Source organism: Aspergillus bombycis (genome assembly GCF_001792695.1).
Source record: "Aspergillus bombycis strain NRRL26010 chromosome Unknown contig00043, whole genome shotgun sequence".
Classification (NCBI taxonomy): domain Eukaryota; kingdom Fungi; phylum Ascomycota; class Eurotiomycetes; order Eurotiales; family Aspergillaceae; genus Aspergillus; species Aspergillus bombycis.
In genome coordinates this window covers 227,538-248,027 of record NW_019170045.1, presented here as the reverse complement: position 1 = coordinate 248,027, position 20,490 = coordinate 227,538, and the positions used below count along the sequence as shown (strand labels likewise).

The 20,490-nt window shown below is 45.4% G+C and overlaps 8 protein-coding genes across 8 annotated transcripts; 3 read left to right on the top strand and 5 right to left on the bottom strand.

The window, feature by feature from the left end:
- Positions 1-2,248: 2,248 nt before the first annotated feature.
- ABOM_005630 (uncharacterized protein) lies at positions 2,249-2,980 on the top strand (the record flags this gene model as incomplete). Its single annotated transcript, XM_022532759.1, has 1 exon — positions 2,249-2,980. One exon carries the CDS (start codon positions 2,249-2,251, stop codon positions 2,978-2,980), a length of 732 nt encoding a protein of 243 aa, XP_022389107.1.
- A 2,749-nt stretch (positions 2,981-5,729) lies between these two features.
- Positions 5,730-7,947, top strand: ABOM_005629 (MDR family MFS transporter; the record flags this gene model as incomplete). Its single annotated transcript, XM_022532758.1, has 9 exons — positions 5,730-5,957; positions 6,032-6,108; positions 6,236-6,287; positions 6,343-6,517; positions 6,577-6,600; positions 6,658-6,729; positions 6,791-7,294; positions 7,348-7,508; positions 7,564-7,947. The coding sequence occupies 9 exons, from the start codon at positions 5,730-5,732 to the stop codon at positions 7,945-7,947; spliced, it is 1,677 nt and encodes a 558-aa protein (XP_022389097.1).
- A 1,325-nt stretch (positions 7,948-9,272) lies between these two features.
- ABOM_005628 (fumarylacetoacetate hydrolase family protein) lies at positions 9,273-10,258 on the bottom strand (the record flags this gene model as incomplete). The annotated part of the gene is made up of 6 exons (XM_022532757.1): positions 9,273-9,281; positions 9,332-9,402; positions 9,460-9,846; positions 9,897-10,029; positions 10,088-10,139; positions 10,236-10,258. The coding sequence occupies 6 exons, from the start codon at positions 10,256-10,258 to the stop codon at positions 9,273-9,275; spliced, it is 675 nt and encodes a 224-aa protein (XP_022389096.1).
- A 518-nt stretch (positions 10,259-10,776) lies between these two features.
- ABOM_005627 (uncharacterized protein) lies at positions 10,777-12,911 on the top strand (the record flags this gene model as incomplete). The annotated part of the gene is made up of 7 exons (XM_022532756.1): positions 10,777-10,906; positions 10,993-11,102; positions 11,172-11,431; positions 11,489-11,637; positions 11,695-12,029; positions 12,081-12,119; positions 12,282-12,911. The coding sequence occupies 7 exons, from the start codon at positions 10,777-10,779 to the stop codon at positions 12,909-12,911; spliced, it is 1,653 nt and encodes a 550-aa protein (XP_022389091.1).
- Positions 12,912-13,555: 644 nt separating this feature from the next.
- Positions 13,556-14,077, bottom strand: ABOM_005626 (GNAT family N-acetyltransferase; the record flags this gene model as incomplete). Its single annotated transcript, XM_022532755.1, has 1 exon — positions 13,556-14,077. The coding sequence occupies one exon, from the start codon at positions 14,075-14,077 to the stop codon at positions 13,556-13,558; it is 522 nt and encodes a 173-aa protein (XP_022389090.1).
- A 1,376-nt stretch (positions 14,078-15,453) lies between these two features.
- ABOM_005625 (flavin-binding monooxygenase) lies at positions 15,454-16,284 on the bottom strand (the record flags this gene model as incomplete). The annotated part of the gene is made up of 2 exons (XM_022532754.1): positions 15,454-15,533; positions 16,029-16,284. 2 exons carry the CDS (start codon positions 16,282-16,284, stop codon positions 15,454-15,456), a joined length of 336 nt encoding a protein of 111 aa, XP_022389089.1.
- A 59-nt stretch (positions 16,285-16,343) lies between these two features.
- Positions 16,344-17,744, bottom strand: ABOM_005624 (flavin-containing monooxygenase; the record flags this gene model as incomplete). The annotated part of the gene is made up of 3 exons (XM_022532753.1): positions 16,344-17,404; positions 17,456-17,636; positions 17,694-17,744. The coding sequence occupies 3 exons, from the start codon at positions 17,742-17,744 to the stop codon at positions 16,344-16,346; spliced, it is 1,293 nt and encodes a 430-aa protein (XP_022389088.1).
- A 1,185-nt stretch (positions 17,745-18,929) lies between these two features.
- On the bottom strand, positions 18,930-20,023 carry ABOM_005623 (alpha/beta hydrolase family protein; the record flags this gene model as incomplete). The annotated part of the gene is made up of 5 exons (XM_022532752.1): positions 18,930-19,426; positions 19,477-19,499; positions 19,563-19,595; positions 19,660-19,676; positions 19,769-20,023. 5 exons carry the CDS (start codon positions 20,021-20,023, stop codon positions 18,930-18,932), a joined length of 825 nt encoding a protein of 274 aa, XP_022389095.1.
- Between the last annotated feature and the right edge of the window lie 467 nt (positions 20,024-20,490).

Below are 20,490 nucleotides of genomic sequence, written 5' to 3'. Positions count from 1 at the left end.
TCTTGATGAGAATGCAAGATAGATAGTGCAATAGTAGAAGGATAAACAGACGGTACAAAGAATTGTCTAATATGGGCTTCTATCTTATCTGCCCCTCGCTGGACTGTAGGGCTTGTGGGGTGAAGCTGAATGATTATCGATGATCAGCGCTGTCGGATAATTAAATGTTCGATAATTACTATGCGGAGGGGTCGGTTATATATAGTATTTCACGATCACACGATTAATGCAGTCTTGTGTCTAGACAAAGATAATTGGTCATTCTAGAGCTGAATTTCGCTTAAAATTTTGGATAGATAATGAATCGAGGCAAATGTGCGGTGAGCTTTTATATTTAAAGTTATACAAATGCAAGGAAAGCATATTGGTTACTGCAAACAATATGCAGTGGATATGTAACAAAAACGGGCTCCGTCAGTTCGGGGAATAGCGTCCGTACCGGATACCATGGCATGTTGAAAGGTAATTTCTTATCTGTCCAGATGAAAGTCAAAAATCCACTAGGAGCATATTAATTATTGTATTTGTGCCTCGTGATAACACCCCCTACCTGGCGGTGAGTGTGCGCCCCAGCGGTAGCCCAATTTTGATGCTATTTACACATTTATCAACAACACATTGGATGCGGATCAAGGTAAAAGAGCTCATTAGCCTCTTCACTAGCCCTTGTAGCTTCAATTGATGCCTTATTATCCTGCGTAGGCTCTCTTGGTGGCGGTTTGCCGTACAATTTCATGTCTCCAGCCGCCCTTTCTCCCGAATAGTATCCTTTGCCTTCCTATCCCTAATTAACCGATGTGCGTCTTGTGGGCGAAGCATATCAGTGTGGCTAAACCCCTTAATATGTCGTCTGTTGTAATTCCGCAATAGACGGGCGCGCGCGGTCGTCATTTGGCTGATTATCTCGTTTGGGCGAGCTGCTTGTTCCGCGATGATCTTATTGTGTTCGAAGATGCGTAGTAGGCCTCGCCGCTGCTTTGGGTAAGGCTGTATATATTAGATGGCTTCTTGTGATTCTTTTGGAGGGCTTGAATGCTTTTTGGAGGCGAAATATCGACGCTGAGAGGATGACGACGGCGGCGACGGTGTTGCTTCTCCGTATGTATGAAGATCAGGCGCTAAGATCTCTTGTAGCTCTTCCTGGATGTCGTTAAGCTTCTTGATGATATACATGCCATATGGTGCCCAGATACCGCGGTCTTTGAAGGAATCACGAATATTCGTGGGTTGAAGGCTCGTTGTCGTACGTCGGCGATGTATCGTAGCAAGTCGGCCATCCCCACTGGCTGCCCGGTTAGGAACGCACTCCTATTGTTCCCTTGCGAAAATGCCGCTTATAGCTAAGGAACGGCTTGCCATTGAGAGGTTGACAGAGGTGAATTGAATGAGGCTTGAAAGCGAAACAAATGAGGTTATAATCCTGGCATCTCTGCAAAGATTCCTTCGTCTTCTGCTTCATTGGGCCAAGCTGTTCCTCAGGAAAGCGCTTGATGAAGCGATACACCCACATCTTGCCATGCTCTCGTTCAAGACCGCTGAGAATGGGGCTACCGCTGGGGGGCACCCTCACTGCCAGGTGGGGAGCGCTATTACGAGGCATAAATATGTCCTGATAGTCCCATGCAGGTCTTCGCAAAAATCAGCCACATATACAGTGGCTGAAAAAGGTTGGAAGATGTTGTGGAAAAGTGGAAGGTTTATTACAGTGACATAGGATTGGTCTAACTCCGTTCAGATTTACTGTGTGTTTGTATGTAAAATGCGGGTAACACCTTGACACCGGTATTGTCACCCGAATACTCGGTTACACCGCCATGGGACGGCTCAACCCGCCCCTTTACCCATTTGTTACGAAGGGCTTCCTTCAATCAGTCTTTACCTGATGGTTCCGATAGGTCTCATTCGTCCATATGCACACTAGTCTTTACTGATTCAGCTCGCTTTGACAAATTGTTTCTTCCAAACTTTTGTTACGCCGCTGTATTCTAGAGGAATTTTGAATTTTCACTATGTTCGATGATCGGCGACTAGAGCCACATGAATACAGTTTTGTTCTCCACCGAATCCACTTGTTCTACTAGTAGCACTGAATACAAGGTTCAACTGAGCCTACCTAGATGCTGCAGCATTTTCGCCCAATCAGGAAAATGTAAGATATAGATGCTCGCTAGACGAAAATAAAATCTCGTGCTCTGTCCCGAGGATTCATCATTGATCCAGGCAAAACCCGATTCTAATCATTCGCATCATGCTCCCTCTATCGCAATACCACTTCGAAATACTGCCCCACGACGAGGCGAGTGTCCAACAATGGGGTCCCAAATATATCGAATTCCGCCTGAACGCCCTTAAAACAGCCCCTGACAGTTTCGGGTCATCCTATGAAAAAGAAGCAAGCATGTCCGAAGCAGAATGGATTTCAATACTCTGTGAGCCTGCGTTTAGAGTCATTATCGCTGTTCCCCGAGCAGATGATGGTGCCCTCCAGACTCCGGTATGGGAAAATGAGTGGGCATTGATTTCAAGTCTCTACGGACCGCGCTGTCACCATGAGCCGTACCACGACAATGAAAATGACTGTAATGAATCGTCTTGGTTCCTAGGAACCTCGTTTGTTTCTCCTCACCACCGGCAACGGGGCATGATTCTTGAGGCCTTTGCCACAGCTGAGCGAGTAGCTGTCAGCGAGGACAGACAGACGTTCCAAAAGCGACACAAAGCTCAGCTTCAGCGCCCGTCTGGGCATCGATCAAATCAATTCCGGACACGCATGTTGGGCGCGAGTACTACTACCCATCCCACCATCTTAAATTACTACCGAAAAACTGGACTTGAAGTCTCGCATACCATCAGGAGAGGAGACATCGCTCGACTGTGGAGGTGGAAAATATCGGTCAGTCCCGAAAAGTTGCAAGGGCTATCAACTATTTTGGTGAAGATAATTCCATGGGACGGTGAGGTCAATTTGGCACGGCTGTAACCAAAATATTGGAACCTTGCAGTAATATGGTGTTTGGTGGGGTGTTAAACTTGATCATAGTTACTGAAATATGAGTTTTCCTTCACAATTACATTATCCAAAGCACCTTGGAGTTGGATATCATTCTCTCATGGGATTCAGGCTTATTTGCATTGAGAGAAAATGAAATTCAATGCTTCTGTACCGTAGCTGACCGCCTGACGATCGATTTTATTGCACACCAACATTTGGAGTAGAATTTTAATCCTCTACAACTCATTCAATATGACTCCTATTGAAGCAACGCTGGTGGATATAGAATCCTTGAAGCCAGAAGAAACTTTTAATTATACTGTAACTGCAAAAAAGCACGATATTGATCGAAATACTCTGTCAAGACGTCACCGCGGAGTTCAGGGTGACCCACCCGCTTTTTAAAGAAGTATAACGATGGCCTTATTGCTCGCTATACTACTGGAATTGATTCTTCAAGAAAACGGGTGGATTCTGTGTATAAATATGTCTTATACTTTGAGTTTTTGGCTAGAAAGAAACAGAAATTTGAGCTCAGATTTCAAGATATATATAACATGGATAAAGGATTTCTTATTAGAGTTCTATCTAAAGATAAAAGAATCTTTTCTAAGCAGAAATATAAGCAAGGAGACTTTAAGTAAGGTCTCCAGGATAGTAATCGGGAGTGGATCACTGCAATTACTTATATTTGTATAGCTAAAAGATATATTTAATCGAGAGATTAAAGAAAATGTAGAAAAACACTGGAGACTTGTAATTCTTCATAGCTATAGATCTTATCTTATACCGGAGTTTATAGACTTTTGTGATACAAACAGGATTCTTTTAGCAGTTTATCTACTTTATTTAATTTATTCTCTGCAGCTACTTGATATTGATATCTTTGCACCTCTTTCTTTAGTCTACAGTACTGAATTAGAAGTATTTTTACACGATTGCCAAGGTCTTAGTTATTTTGGTCTAGTTGGAAACAAATCTTATCTTAAAAGAATATTGAAAATATATAGGAATCTGTTATTTTATAGCTATAGAATCCTAAGGTTGCTTTGAAGCACTTTATTAAAAAGTGCGACAGTAGGCTTTCTTCTCGCGAGTCCTCCCGCTCAGTACAAGATACAGAAGACTGGAGAGGAATTGAGAGATTTCTAAAGTAAGTGATAGTTATAATTAAATTATTTGAAAACTATTTTCTACGATATATTAGCTTTCTACAGAGAATATCTTCCTAAAACCCTGCTCTCAGGGTCTTGAAAGAGTCCTTCTGTATAAGAAAAGAAGTGTCAGCGTGGAAAATCTTTACTGAGAATGGTAATACATAGAGTGGCATAACCTAACCTTTGTAACCTGGCCAAACGCCAGTCTAGTAATACAGTATTTTATTCGCGTAACAAGATCTAGGAGACTCGGATATTTCAGAATTAAAAAGAGAAAGCAGTAGAAAATAGAAAGACTTTAAAAAAGATAGAGAATTAGCGAGAAAAAAGGGAGAAAGAAGTGAAGTAACAGTCGATTAAAAATGATTGGAGGATTAAGATATATTAGAAAGAGTTGAAGATGCAGAAAGCTGAGTAGAAGAAATACTAAATGTAGCGGATCTACAGTTTCAAGATAACTCCCAGAAGAGTAAAAAGGAAAGGAGACTTATCTCTAGATCTTCTAAATCATCTAGTCAGCAAGGTATTAATACTCCAGTATCTGAAGTTACTGAACGGGCCCTTCCTACTGTAAATCGTCGAGGCAGATAAATACGCCTCCCACAGCGCTTTCGAGATCTAAAATCTCTTGATATCTCCTTCATAGTCTCTATTCCATTACACCAAGAGATTTCCATATAGTTTCTTTTCTATGTGGTTGTATAGCTTCATTTCCTACCTGGTTATTGGTGGTGAAATCGATCGTCAGGCGGTCAGCTACAGTACGTTAGTACTCAGACCACCTGTCATGAATCTATAAATCCAGCAAGCTTTACCCTGTACAACTAAAACACTCTGCAGTGCAACATGCAACTGAGGTTACCTTTTTAGGTCTAGTGTTCTGTACAGCTGACTTCCAGCCCTCATTGGAATCTCAATTATCGAAGTACTCTTCAGCGTCGCGTGTACAGAAGTTCTTTTCTTCCTTCCCTTCATCTCTGTTCTGATTACCGATTTCCGATCTAATGTAGCGGAAGCGGCTGAGATAGACACATCGAAGAAAATTATCCAGACTATTGAACCTTCTTGTGTCTGTGCAGCGCTAGAGATTTTAGTGGAGACGCATCTCCATTCGTAAGGCTGGTTACACAGCTCGGATGACACTAGTTACTATAGTACCGTCATAAAAGATTATCAATGTGTCTGATATTTGCTCTTCAGTTTTCCCTCCACCAATCAATTAAATTAGATGCAAACAATTATTCTATGAACCCTTCGAACTTGAATTATAGAATTGCTCATTGCTGGAACGTTGATAGTGTAGTGGTCTACGCGAATTGGTGATTATTCCCTTGGAGCTACAATGGTGCATCATTTTAAATACCCAAATGGGGCCGTGCAAATCTCTACGGTATCTTTTTTTGTCCTCCATTTTCCGCTCCTTACTCCATTATAATTTAGCCGCAATTTGCAAGAATGAATAAATAGGGGGTCACGTGTACGTGTGCAGACTGCCTCCCTTGATTCCCTTGATTCCCTTCATCTTTGACGATAAATATCTTGAACTCGTAACAACTGTATCGCCACGCCCACGAAAGAAAATGGAAAAGCAGGCATATGATGATACTCCCCAGTTCCCGACTCCCAGCCAACAAGAGAAGATGCGTGTAGCATCAGGGGGAAAGGATGGCAGAATGGATAAGGATGAAGAGCAAGAGCCAGCAATAGACCGACAAGATTATATCACTGGCTTTAGGCTTGCATTGCTGCTGTCGGCTTTGACGTCCGCCGCCCTTCTTGTGCTTATTGATACTTCTATCGTTGCCCCGGTAAGCCTGCTTTGAGATACTAGGGACTGCTAGTTAGGTATATGTTCCCCTTGACTGATGACATGTCATAATAGGCAATTCCCCGAATCACAAGCCTATTTCATTCTCTTTCTGATGTAGGATGGTATGGTAGTGCATATCAGCTCACTAGGTATGTCAACTATTACTATCTATTTCAAAAATTAAAAAGAAGATATAGAAATTGATTAAAGATGAAATTGGAAAACTCATAATGTTAAAGAGAGAAAAGAAGAAGACTCCACTAATATTCTATGCAGTGCATCTTTTCAGCCACTCACAGGGAAATTATACACATACTTCAACACCAAGGTACGCTGGCACTTATGTCTTTCTTTTGCTGGCGAAAATAGCTAACAGTCACCAGAAAACCTTCATTGCGCTGCTGGGCATTTTCATGGTCAGCTCTTTGATTTGTGCTTTGGCATCTAGCTCGAAAATGCTCATTGTTGCACGGGCATTGGCAGGCATCGGAGCTTCAGGTATCCAAAATGGTGCCTTGACAATTATTACGAGATCCTTTCCCCCGAAGAAACAAGCATGTATGTATCATACCATCTTATCTCCTTTTTAAAATATCACTAATCCCGCTTTTTGATAGCCATGACGGCCATCTTGCTGGCGAGTAAGTAGGCCTATTTGATACATCTTGGGATATTTCCTCTGACCCGTGATTTTCTAGTTGCTCAGCTTGGCCTTGTCCTCGGACCATTGATTGGAGGGGCGCTAACGGAGTATGTATCATGGAGATGGTGTAAGTACTCTCTCTGTGTGTCTCTTCGCCTGGAACCTCTCACTGGTTATCTATTTTGTAGGCTTCTACATTAACCTGCCAATCGGCGGTGTCATTACTCTTGTCTTGCTTTTCGTCACTATCCCAGAACCGAAAGCTACGAATGACACTCTACCAACCCTTTACATCATCCGAGAGAAATTAGATCTGATCGGATTCTCTATTTTCGCACCGGCCATCATTCAGCTCCTTCTCGCACTCGATTATGGCGGAAACCAATATCGTTGGAATAGCGCGACAGTTGTTGGTCTGTTTTGCGGTTCAGGCGCCATGTTCATTCTGTTTCTGGGGTGGGAGTATCGCACCGGTCGAGAGGCCATGTTCCCTCTCTACATGGTCTCTCAGGGAATAGTCCTTTTCTCCTGTCTCTTTATGTTCTTCCTCGGCGGTATGAATGCCTGTGCAATATATTATCTTCCTCTTTACTTTCAAGTTGTGAAGGGAGTGTCCGCGATGATAAGTGGTGTTTCTACACTCCCAAGCATCATCAGTCAGTTGATTCTTGTCATTTTCTCTGGGTTTTTAGGTAAGGAATTTCTCCCTCCTCGGCCAATAGCATTGATTCTAATCACCATACAGTGAGAAAGGTAGGCTACTATCTTCCGTTTAGTATCGGTAGCGGGGGGTTATTATCACTTGGAAACGGGTTGCTATCTCTTCTCTCTTCATCGACACCAACAAGAACATGGATTGGATACCAGATCCTGATAGGAGCTGGACGGGGTTTAGGTACTCAGGCGGTGAGTTCACCACTTTTCAACATATATATGCATATCTATACTAACATGAGTGCAGCCCCTCCTTGCAGTACAAAACATCCTCACCAAAGCCGAAACCTCCATCGCCCTTTCTCTGCTCCTTTTTAGCCAAACTTTGGGCCAGGCAATCTTCCTCACCCTGGGCCAAGTCATCTTCATCAACAGCTTGAAGTCTGGCCTGGCGGTATACGCTCCGTCCGTGGATTCCAGAGCCCTGGTTGCTGTTGGAGCTGGAGCGATCCGGAGCGCAGTTTCAAAGGATAAACTGGCAGGAGTGTTACTGGCTTATACTCAGGGGATAGATCATGTCTTTTATTTGTCTGCTGGTATAGGTGTCAGCTGCTTTTGTGTGGCATGGGGAATGGGGTGGAAGGATATAAGAAAGTGCCAGTCTATAGGGGATGAGGAGAGGTGTAGTTAGATCGACAAATTTGCCTCTAATTAAATATATTTTCTCTGTTGCCTGACTCAATGCGAGATAACGTAACCGGCAAGCGAACGTTCCACGCAAGCGAGCGTTCCAGGCCCGTATCCCATACAAAATGACCACTTTTACACTTCGGATATCATAACAACGAGGAGTCCAGAGAGGCTGTAATTGATTCTAGAATATTAGAACTATATAATCTTCAAGTGGGCCGGATAAGAGATTCTTAATTCTTTTAATATACTATATATTATATATTTTAACAAATGAAGTAATGTATCTTCACTACTGTTGGAATATTTGGATAATGAAAAGGGCTATTTTATATAGAATATAGAGGTGGAAGGCTCGGCTGCCGGTTACGTTAAATATCAAAGATCAGGTACAGTATACTATATACTCGTTTTAAATTTTGGATTATCACAGCTTGTCATGCTCAGAAAGGGGGTACATGGCTAATGTTTAAGACACCGCACATTTGAACGCTTCCATATCATCGCGACAGACAGCAACTGAGCTACGGAAAATCCTCCTGCCAGTTTTACCTGTATGCTATAGGCAACCGAGTAAGCCTTGAGGATCTGAAGTTCAATTAAAGGGGAAAATATTCCAATGGTATCACTGGAAGAGAACAGGAGACTTACTTGGTCAGGATCCAGGGTCGCCGACAACCGACTCAAGAGATAGTTATGCAGAATGGTAGTAGATGCTACAATGCCAAGGACACTATCTAGTACACACACTTCCATTACAGTATAGTAGGCATGGAGGTTACGATAGTCCCAATAAGACAGTATTGGTTATCGCTTTGTAGTACATGGGGTCGAGTTTAGTATAGTCCGGGTAGTGAAAGGCTCCATCTGGGCTTGAGGGAGGGTAGTTGATAACTACGACTTCTATCAGCCACTGACTGGCGAGCAGACCTTTAGCATGGTGCTGGGAAAATGCGCTGTGATGATCCTCCCATGATTAAGCAACGTCATTCCTGCCATCCAGAGCTGTTCACGGACGGCTTTCCTGATGTCTTCCGTTGGCGGCCCTTTGGAGCTGGAGCGTGGTAGTCACACTCGTTTACCCACTACTATTCATAATCATCTCTTATAAGCTTGGTGAAGCGTAATAAAGAGTACGCAGAGAGTACCTAGTTGCCTTTCTAGCTGAGGCCATTGTTGTATAAGGAGAACACTACGAATAAATTGGCGACAATGAAGCGAGATTTTACACCTGGGAAGCTTTCTGTCTGGTAGGTCATCACAAGTTTCGTAGACACCGCCTCATCCGCTCAAAGTATACACTAGGGTAGCATCATCATTGAATTATCATGTGGGCTGTGTATCGTATGCAAGTCAATCAAATATAATTTGGTTCTTAATTGTACCCAACGCCTGGAGCTCCACTTCCACCACACCGTGATTGCGAAGAAGCCCACTGAGATGAACAATCCGACACCTGCAGTAAAATACGCTGTCAGCTGTGACTTCTCAAGACACAACAGGCAGCGCTCACCACTCGGGGTCCCGGTCATGAAAACAATTCCCTTCCTGAGTGTTGTTCCACGGCTCAGATGAGCGATGATCTGACGCTTCTCTCCACCAACTCGCGTGACAAAGGACAGCGTTTGTGGGTCTGGGACTTCCTTTGTCGTGTGGATAGCGGGGCCAATGGGTGCAAATCTACCGAAGGATTTTGCATAGTAGAATTGACTACTGCCGACGTTGGAATGCTGGAAGTTCCTGGCACTGATGTCGTTGCCAACTGTGTAGCTTAGCACGTAATCTAGCGCCTCTTTCTCCAAGAGATTCTTGCCGTCTTTCCCAATCACGACCACCAGCTCGCCCTCATAATTCAGCCTGGAGGACGCGTCGGGGTGAACGTCCACATTGTCGTAGGGTCCTGTTTGTATCAACAGCTGATCACGCAGTCGTCTAACTGTTGGGACGTACCGGTAAGGGCATCGGCAGGCTTGGTGAAAACTACCGGGTAAGGGGATATTTCCACATTGCCCTCTTTGGCATGTTTCTTGTAATTGAGTCCAATGCAAAGAATAATCGATGTGAATTCCAGTGGACAGGGAACCTGGAGCGGGAGTCAGTAAGAGTGAAGAAGCCTGTGTGTGCCTGCTGATGGAGCCCACCTTGGTCACCTTTGCCTCAGCCCCCGAAGCCTGTAGCCCATCAGAAGGATTTCTGTCCAAGACCTTGACATTGGCGTTCACAAGGTCACCAGCAAGATCGCGTCAGGCGGGCTCTCCGTAGTGGGTGCCGCCATGCTCATCTTCAAACCGCATAAAGGTGGAGACTACCATTTTGAGGAATAGCACGGGATTAAAAAGAAAAAGTTATGAAGAAAATCGTGAAGCTAATGTGAGAAGCGAAAGGTACGAATTGAGGGGTACAGTTTCCAATCGTTTATGTATATCCAAGCAGGCCTTCGCTCCCCGGAACGGCATCTATCTACTATGACTTGCGATCCAGGGGAAACCTATCCACGGGAAGCAGCTGTCTACAGGCCGCTTACTATGATTTACTCCCCATCATCTGTGGATTCTTGAATATGTTATCTATGCTGCGGCAAATCAGCTTTGTTGGATACAAAAGTGACACCCGCATCCGTACTGGCATAGAAGACCCTAACTTGAGCTACATATATTCGGGCGCGAGATGGGGATGGGGGCACTCCTTAGGTGCTACTGGGTTAACACGTTCCCTCAACCTTAATACCCGAACTCCTAGTTAATTTTGATCGGGGAGTTTAAAATCTTTAAGTCTGATGGATCTTCCTATCTTTCTCCCTAGTTAGATTATAGGGGATCTACGCAGTACGATGGACCAGAAACCACTACCTATGCTTACGCCTGGTCTCATAGACCCAAAGACCCTGGCTGGTGATGGGGCAACCAAGCAGGCACAGTTAGTGTTGAACACCGTTAATGCTGCTCTCGCAGCGGAAGATGGTGAATCGCTGACAGGTTGTTTCTTCACTAGCCAAGCCTACTGGAAAGATCAGCTTGCGCTGACCTATCATCTACGCACATTTCAGAGCACAAGCGTTATTTCAGCAAGTCTTCAGGAAACAAAGAGTCTGGGAGCGTAAAGGGGGGGACTGAGGTGGGCGGACCAGCAATATTCTTATCCGTATCGCCGGTTTTGGTAAGCGAATGACCTGCATCGAAATGTTGCAAGAAGTAAACACTGTGAGATGATTGCAGACTTGGGCAGCAATTTATCGACTGTCCATTGACCTTTCGAGCTGAAGCACCCGCTGCTACCTGTAATGGCAAGATGCTTCTGCTGCCTACTCGGACCGAGCCTGAGAATGAACAAACCGCTATCCGGTGGATGATATGGATTTCAAGTACGAGGCTTACGAGCTTAGATGTGCAACCAGAGGATGAGAGCCTCCTTCAGTTACTATCGAGACAGTTTGATAATTTAGAGGATTTTGAGACAGATGTCTTTATTATGGGAGGTGGAAATGTGTAGGTTAAGGTGTAGTCGTTATGAAAGCTACTTAACTAATCTTATATCTGAAACAGCGCTGTCACTCTGTGCGCACGTCTTAGGGCCCTAGGAATAGAGAGCCTCATGGTTGACAAGAACCCATATCCCGGTGATAACTGGGCCCTTCAATACGACTGCATGAAGTTCCATATTGCGACTTCATACTGTGACATGCCATTTATGCGTATGTTGATAGAATCACCCGAGCGATGCTATAAGTGCATACTGATAGTTTCTTTAGCATATGGTCAGGAGCTACGGACTCCACATATTCTTACTAAGGGCGAGCTCACGGCGCAGGTTCGGTGCTACGTGGAGACATTCAATCTCAACATGATCAACTCGGCAGAAATCCAGTCAACACAATATGACCCATCGGTTGGAAATTGGGAAATTATATTCCAAACTCCCACTGGTCTATATAGGACCGTCTCAAAACAGCTCCTATTATCAACGGGTATTGGTTCGCAGATACCACATATACCAGCGATCGGAGATCAAAACCTATATCAAGGTATTAGCTTACATTCCGCACAATATAAGAATGCCCGAGAGCTCAAGGAGAAAGGGGCAAGAGTAAGTGTTAAGGCAGTTCTATCTCTGAGATGATTCTAACAAGGTAAATAGTCTGTTTTGATTATTGGTTCTGCGAATACAGCATTTGACGTACTTCAGGATTGCCATGCCGCAGGGCTCTAGTATACTATGGTAGTCCGTTCGCCAACATCCACTATACCCGTGGACTATTGTTGCCACCCCATAAGCCTTGGTGTATACGACGGCGGTGTCGAGGTAGCCGATAACTAGTTCATGTCGCTACTCCCTCAGATAGAGGGCCAGCTAGCGTATAATCTCTTTGCACAGCTTGCGTCCAACAAACCAGAGTGCTCCGCTGGTCTGAAGGCGATTGGGTTCCCCGTCATTGATTGCAGTGACCCGAGACAGTCTCTGCTGCAAAACCTACTTGAGCGGGCCGGTAGCCATTATGTCGATGTGGGTGGCACTAAGCTAATCGAAGAATGCAAAGTCCGCATCAAGGCGGGAACTGAATCTATCGGATATACTACCTCCGGATTGCGTTTCTCCAACGGTACTACTATGGATACAAATACTATCATCTGGTGCACGGGGTTTGCCGACTCCAACGAACGTGGCACTGCAAGTCAAATCCTTGGCGGCAATTCGATAAAGAATGACAGCACGAACAGAGGAAAGGAATATATTCTTGGTGCTTGGGACACTGCGGAACATGTCGAGGGAACATGGGGGCTTGATACAGAAGGTGAGATTGGCGGTATGTGGAAGCGCCATCAGAAACTCGATAACTTCTGGATCATGGGCGGCTATACCCAGCAGCACCGGTGGTACTCACGCACATTGGCACTCCAAATCAAGGCGGCTCTGGCTGGTATTTTACCTCCAGCTTACCGGAAAACACCAAGATCACAGGCAGCCTAGAACATATCAGTTATCGTGTGTCTGCCAGATCAGGGAACAATAGTAAATATTGCAGTCGGTGAACTTGCGCCGGTTTGGCGAGGGGCTATTGATTACTGCATTACTTGTTTGGTTGCTGTGTTTAGTTTGTTTTTCCTGTTCTCTATGTCGGGTTTTGTTATATTATTGACCTTAATTGTACTGTTTGGTTTATTTTCTTGATTCAGACGATTGCTAGTTTTTTCAGATATGGATTTCTTCGTGTTATATGTGGATGCAGGTCCGCTGGACCCGACTTCCGGGTCGCGATATCCTTGAAGCAGTTAATAAGCAGATTTTGGTTAGTTATGATTGTCAGATTAGTTAATATATCTACAATATTAAATATTCCAAGCTAAATAATCTTTATAATGTTCTGCATCATACGAGAGTGGAAAAAAGAATATCTATAATCAATAAACAATAAATACAGAGAGACTACAGTACATAGATCAATCAGTAATCAATAAAGTGTGACCAGAATCTCCTATATCACGTACTATATATAGTCACTGTGGTTCTCTTCAATCAGCCCTAAAGCGGGCTTTGCGGTGGAAGTTGAAGACGGGCAAACAGAAAATCCCGTAGAAGCATGTTCATGCCGCAGTCGATAGCAGATCTATTCGCTAACGTTCACCAGCAGCAGGCAATCGGCTCATATGCGTCGTACGCCACACAGGATCATCGTCAACGTGGAGGACGGAAAACCCTTGCTGCTCCCAAAAGCTGATGGAGCCCGGTAAAAACGGATGGGTATGCAGATACATTCGCTGAATGCCTGCTTGTCCTGCTCTCTGCTCGAGAGCCGTGTACAGCTTTGAAGCTAATCCAGTTCGGCGACAATCAGGGTGGACATACATCCTCAACACCTCGACGACCCGTTCCTCGCCAAAGTCCAGTTGGGGGAAACGCTGGTCGTAGGTGACGTAACCGACGGTGCCAACCAAGCGACCATCCACTCGGGCTGTGAAGAAGGCTCCGTTGGGATGTTCCAGGTAGCTTTGCTGGAAGGTGGCAAGTTCACGCTGGGCCTTTTGGAGATGCAATGATGGATCCAGCATTGAAAACATGTCGGCGCGGGCCGCCATGATGAAATCTATAATGGCGGGGATCTCATCTGGCGCGGCAGGGCGGATGATCGTGGTCATGACGTTTAGGAACCGAGTTAGGTATACGATAGTACTGGTTTGCTGTTGGTTTTGAGGATTGAAATAAGTTTGATCTTTTTTGTGTGCAAGGTGCTTGGCATGCCTAGTCAGCTACACGGCCCACCGAAAAAAGACCCACCCCCAACCTGGGGTATTGAATATGTGGTAGCGAGATTTTTGTTCTTTTTTATTCGTTCCCGTGTATTTCTATACTCATCTAGCACTGAGGTACTGACACGCTGATCTGATGACCGTATCTAAATAAACGGATACACCTACCGGACTCCAGGCGATTTTTAATACCAGGCAGCCAGCTATTAAATAAAGGGTCAAAGTAACCCTGGGGAAGTGCTACGGTTAGGAGAAGAAATTGTTGAGAAAGCCTAGTGAGGATCTCGAAGCTCAAAGATGACAGCAGCGTGAATCTTGGCTAATAATACATAGATTTCTTCGTTCTTAAAGTCCTGTGACCTGTCTCTTCAAGCTTCCACGCCTAGTGAGTGTCTAATAGCGAGTGTAGACATACTGCCGTACCCGAGTTACTTTGCAATGAACTAGGCCAATCTCAAGGCCCCTATTTCACATAGAAAATGGTTACGGACGTGTTTCAGCTCCATAATGAAGTGTGACGTTGGCCAATGCTGCCAGCTATATTGGGAACGCCAGGTTTACAAATCCCTGAATATCGGATCCCATGGCAAAAATCGTTGTTGCTACATTAACGATTAGAAGGGACTTTCTCTCAACAGGATCTCGCCATTCCAACTTCGATAACTGGACATATGCCGCAAACACACTGTAGACATCACAAAAATGCGGCGTATCCCAATAGCCGTGGTTTCATAGCTCTCGTAGCCAACATTATGAAGCCGGCCGTCAGCTGGCTTCCATCTCCGAGCATGATGTTACAGACCCGCAAGCTGATGATTTGACCAATATGAATCTTGATGTGACCCGAATGAATAGTTAGCCCCTTAACCTTGCAATTTCCTCATTAGCTGCTGCTGGTATTGTCTTATTGTGATTGGTACTGAGTGCCAGTCCTTCCTACACGGCTGACCCTATATCCAGGACATGGACAACGTCGCCCCTACGCCCGGCTCGCTCATAACTCTGGGAATAGGTCTTCCTGACATACTTGATGCTCTAGAGTAGTTCAGCGGCTGTTGCATGGGCTGACCTTCCCCTGATCATCACGATGCTCTGGTTGTGGTAGCGTTCATCCGCGCCCCATTCTGTTTTCCGTCTCTGCCGTACTCGCGGGTGAGCGTGGCATAGATCCTGTCAGTGTATGCGCTGCGGGTAAAGCGGGAAGTGTCGGGACTCGCAGCGCTGGGACTAGGGGTTGAGGATGAGATCCCGTACAGCTCGATGTCTCAACTGTCGATCAGAGTAATAGCGGTATTCGCGAGCGCGGCGTTCTGGGACATCATGTGGGCAATGTATACCTTGAGAACTCAACTAATAAGCCAGTATCAGATTACTTCCAATGCTAAATCGCATGATGGAATTCAACTACTCAAACTACTAAAATAATGCCAAATCCCTAGGACATCGGGCCTCGATGGTTGAGCCTGGGACCTTGCCTACGTATCCTTACCCAGTGGGTAGGTCTTCTACCCGAAATAGTACGTATTCCTGGCATACAGATGATAATCCTTTCTATATTCTATCGCTTGATATAAGGATACATATTCGAAATCTATGGGTTTGAGATCTAATCTTAAACGCCATCTGAGGGTTAAGATTCCCAACACAAAACCTGGTAAGAATCAATAATGTTGACCCGACCTACCAACACACTGGATTTGGTAAGGTCTATAAGAGAAGCACATTCGAACTAGGCTAGGGTTCGCCTGGTTTTAGAAGTGTGGGAAATCAATTTTTTCCGGGTGAAGATAGTCAACCATATCCACACTGGAATCTGACTCCCCTACAGTCAAACCATTACCGATCCACCCCATGTCATTTCCACCAAGATACGTGTAGTCATAATCCTCGAAGCGGGGCTTCTCCAAGACCTTCACAAAGTGGATAGATGATCCAGGCCAGAGAGCAGTGACGGGACCATTCTCAGTGCCTCGCTTGTACCAGGAACGACAAGGCAGCGAAAACACCGTTTTCTTGAAAAACTGTTCACAATATTTCTTGAATGAGTCACAGCTTTCTTTCTTCGGCTGAATCGTCGCGATGCGATCGTTCTGCATTTTGGCGATAACTGAGCAGACATAATCGCAAGTGCGTTCGAGGACAATGACAAGAGATCCTACTCCAATCCCAGAGCTGGGGCCATGGGCAAAGAAGAGATTTGGCGCGCGTGTGTGCTAAGGCTGATGTAAGTATCAGGGTACTCCTTCCATCTCTCGCAGAGGTCTAGACCCCCGCTGCCGTAGATTGGGAATCGTTTGGCAAAGCTGGTGTCGAACCCAGTAGCACAAATAATGGCATCGACCTTCCTCAGGGTGCCATCGACCGTGACAATCCCTTCTTCTGTGACATGGGAGATCGCATCCGAGACGAAAGACACATTGTCCTCGCTCAATGCTTCAAGATATCCAGGCCCAGGTGTAATGCGCCGACAACCAGGGGCAAAGGACGGGAGAATCTTGTCGAGAATCTCCGGTTTCCTAACCAATTTCATGGCCATGTGCTCCTTGAAATCATCCGCGGCCTTCTCTGCAAGCTCTCCACGCAAAAGGTACTTCGTCATCGACTGAACTTCTGTCTCCAGCCTTTTGCGATATGCCAACAGCGCATCTGGGTTCTCTTTGAACTCTTTGATTTCCTCTGGTGTAAATTTGAAATTCGCGCCTTCGGCCGTGTGCTTGCGAACTTCATCCTGCGCCCATGGGGGAGCAATCCAGGTTTGACCCCTAACATAATTATCGATTCGCTTGGTCTTCGGCTGGATAGCTGGGACAATTTGAATCGCGCTTGAACCAGAGCCAATGACCGCGACAGAAAGACCCTCCGGGTTCCATGACTCATCCCACGAAGCACTATGGAGGAGTTTGCCCTTGAAGGTGTCAAGACCTCGGATGTCGGGCCACTTCCAATCATTCAATGCCCCGATGCATGCGTACAAAACATCGCAAGTGTCTTGAATAACCTCCCCCGTAACACAATTCTGGACGGTAATATCCCACTTCGATCGTGAATCATCGAATCTTGCCTCCACGATTTTGTGGTTGAGTTTCATGTACTTTCGAACATCGTACTTCTCGACGATTGCTTTCCAATATCTGAGAATCTCACCACCAGAAGAGTAGAACTGGGACCAGCTAGGGTTCGGTTCAAATGAGGCTTGGTACACATGTGACGGGACATCTGAAGAAGAATGAGGCAAGGATCAGAATAGTGTAGTTGATTTTCACATACCACATGCCACTCCTGGATACCGATTCTCGTACCAAGTACCGCCGACTTCAGGGTTCTTGTCATACACAACGAGATCCAGATTAGGGATACGCTGGGTGAAGCGAATGGCTGCAAGGATACCGGAAATTCCTGCACCAATCACGACGACCTTCATAGGCCGCATATGATCAACCTGCAGTACCTTTCATCATGTTAGATCTGGAAGGTTTCTCATACAACCAAAGATTAGGTGGAATACTTGACCGGTATTCTCGTCACGGGGGACAAGGTCAGCTTCTTTGGCTATCATTGTGGCAGAGTTGTTCAGCACGTTTGGGAACTATAGACTTGGTTGACCAACGTTCAACAAGAGTCTCTAGTTGTAAGGAATCTGGATGGCTTAAATAGGCGAGACCAGTCAGGGCATACTCTCACTACTTGATGATCCATGACTCCAACCGAATACCCGAAGGTCCGTCGGTTAGAATTCGCTACAACGAGCCCAATGAGCCCAATGTTTGGTCTAGTGCAAATGGGATGTCCATCCATTGAGAGTTCGTAGTTTCCCGAAACACGCTCTTTCCTGTATAGAGAAGGATCCTTAGGCTTCGGACATCCAGGCTGGTTTTGATCTCAAGATACAAATATAGCAATAACGATTGAAGCACCTGCAGGACAAATCTACATGATTTTTCTCTAATAGCTTTACTCTTTTACTGGTTTCTATATCACTATATTGTACAGCACGTTCACCAAGAATATAACTGTCAATCAATTAGATCGGCGTTCATGGTGTGTAACGAATTTAGTTCAATTGACCCGGGTGGAATGCAGCATGCACAGGTACCTGAATAGTGCGATTCTCCTTCGCCGGCAAGTCCGACGGAGCTCTCCGAACAGTGGCAGCAAAATGGTGCGGGCAAGCTGGTCCTTCCTCCAAAACTCCGACGGAGTTGTCGGGCAGACCTCTCGACCCACAGGATACCGAGAAGCATCCCAGGGATAATATACAATACAATAAGACCTCGGGAATAAATGTTGACTGATGGGAACTCGGTTGCGTTTGATGGTCCCTATGTGACAAGTACTTTCACTCGGCTTGAGCTTTCCCAGGGTGAAAGAATAGTGGCGCAACTTGACAGGACAATTCTTCTAGATTGAACGAAACTATATGGAAGTAGAGAGAGCAGTTTTTTTAGCCGGTTCTACAGTTAATTTAACGTGTTCAGAGTATCTATGTCCTGACTACCTTAGAATGAGTTCTGTCTTCTCTTTTTAATAGAAAGCCGCAGTGGTGAGTTTTGTTGAAATGCGCTACTATAACGTACTAGTAAAATCGACCTGGGGTTATTAACAAAAGAGCAACTCAATATCAATGTATTGTGCTGCATACACTATGGGATCCTGAGTATATCTAGACTCAAACAAGCGGCAAGAACACATATATATAAGTCCTGGAATGACAGTCGACGGGACACGTTTAATTGCGTACACTCTATGCGATCTTCCGTGCAGCCCACTCGACAATAGTATCCATCATCTCTAGTGACAGCCAATGCCCGGTATTGTCGAAAACGTTGAAGGAGACATCATTCCGACTGCCATGCCTCTCAACCCAGGGCAGAGTGAACTTGCTTGGAACAAGCATGTCAAGGGCCCCATTCAAAATCAAGATATGTTTGCCATTAATCTGCTCAAGACATTGATCTCGAGCCTTGTACATTGCTGAAATTGACTTGGGCCATTTCGTTGAGCCAGTGCCATCTTTGCTGTCTACTGCATCGCCGAGCCGTTCGGTGAGCAGGTCCGTCAAATTGGGGGAGCCCACGATGATAATGGCGGCTTTGATGCCATCCACCTTAGAGAGTACATCCCATGCAGTATGACCACCAAGTGATAGCCCTGACATAACAAACTCGGTTGTTGTGAACTGATCTCCTGTGTAAACTTTAAGATACTTCATCACGGTTTGGATATCAAACACATTGCCATCTGCAGATAGATTGTGAGATAATATACTTGTTCAGAGCAGGGCAGCGAACCTATCATTGCAAGCATGTCGTGTCTAGCATTGTATAAGTCTATGAATCTATCAAGAAGAAAGGAAAAGGTTAGGGTGGAGACGCACGCGTGTTTCTGGTTTCCTCCGCTCCAGTCCTGACTTCATCCATGTCATTAATACAAAGCCCAAGATCAGAATGATTAAATTTGTTTGGGGTTCTTACGCAGCTACCGAGTCGATCTGGATCATGGAAGTTAGAAGTGACTTTCAGATAGTAGTTAAGGCGGGGACCATGCCGATCTTTCTCCATGGTTGCGGCTATCAAAAGTTACCACCACGAAGCCTTTAGTGAAGTTCCCCATTTGCTTCAATTGGAAGAGAAACTGGTGGGCGAACAATTCAGCATCTGTGTAGCTCCTGGTTCGGCCATGCACATGGAAGAGAACCACTGTATCTTCAGCCTGTTGCGGGGATAGCTCTTCAGCCCCGTAGAAGTATACGTGAAAGCCACCAATATCGATTGTCGTCTTGCTGGATTTTGTTGTGCTCTCTGGCACCTTGGTGAACGGCTGGCTCCGAAGCGACATCATAGGTTGTGATGGCAGTAGGGGTCATAAACAAGCTGTGAGTTGAGAGAAGACCGAGAAATAGGCGATGTCCGATTTATATTCGCGTGTGCACAAGGGACAACAAATCGGGGCTCTAGGTGGAGCTTAATCACCTCAGCAGGTACCTTCCGCCGATTACGGCGGATGCCGGGTTCTAATCTGCCACGGCCGTATCGTGTTCATATAGCCAACTAAATCCAATACCAGGCGTTTGTACTCCAGCAGGGCTACCGAGGTATGATTTGAGGGACAAGGCTATGTAGGGAGAGCCTAGCCTCATCAGCCAGGTGGCGATCTGTCAGCCTGTGTGGCGGCTCCATAGCGCCTTATATTGTACAATCCTTCCACCACTCCGGGCATTTCTCGACTGTTTGCAATCGGACTAATGCTCGTATGATATCACTCCACGCGCTGGGGTATTTTACTGTGAAGCAGCAGTGCTGGGG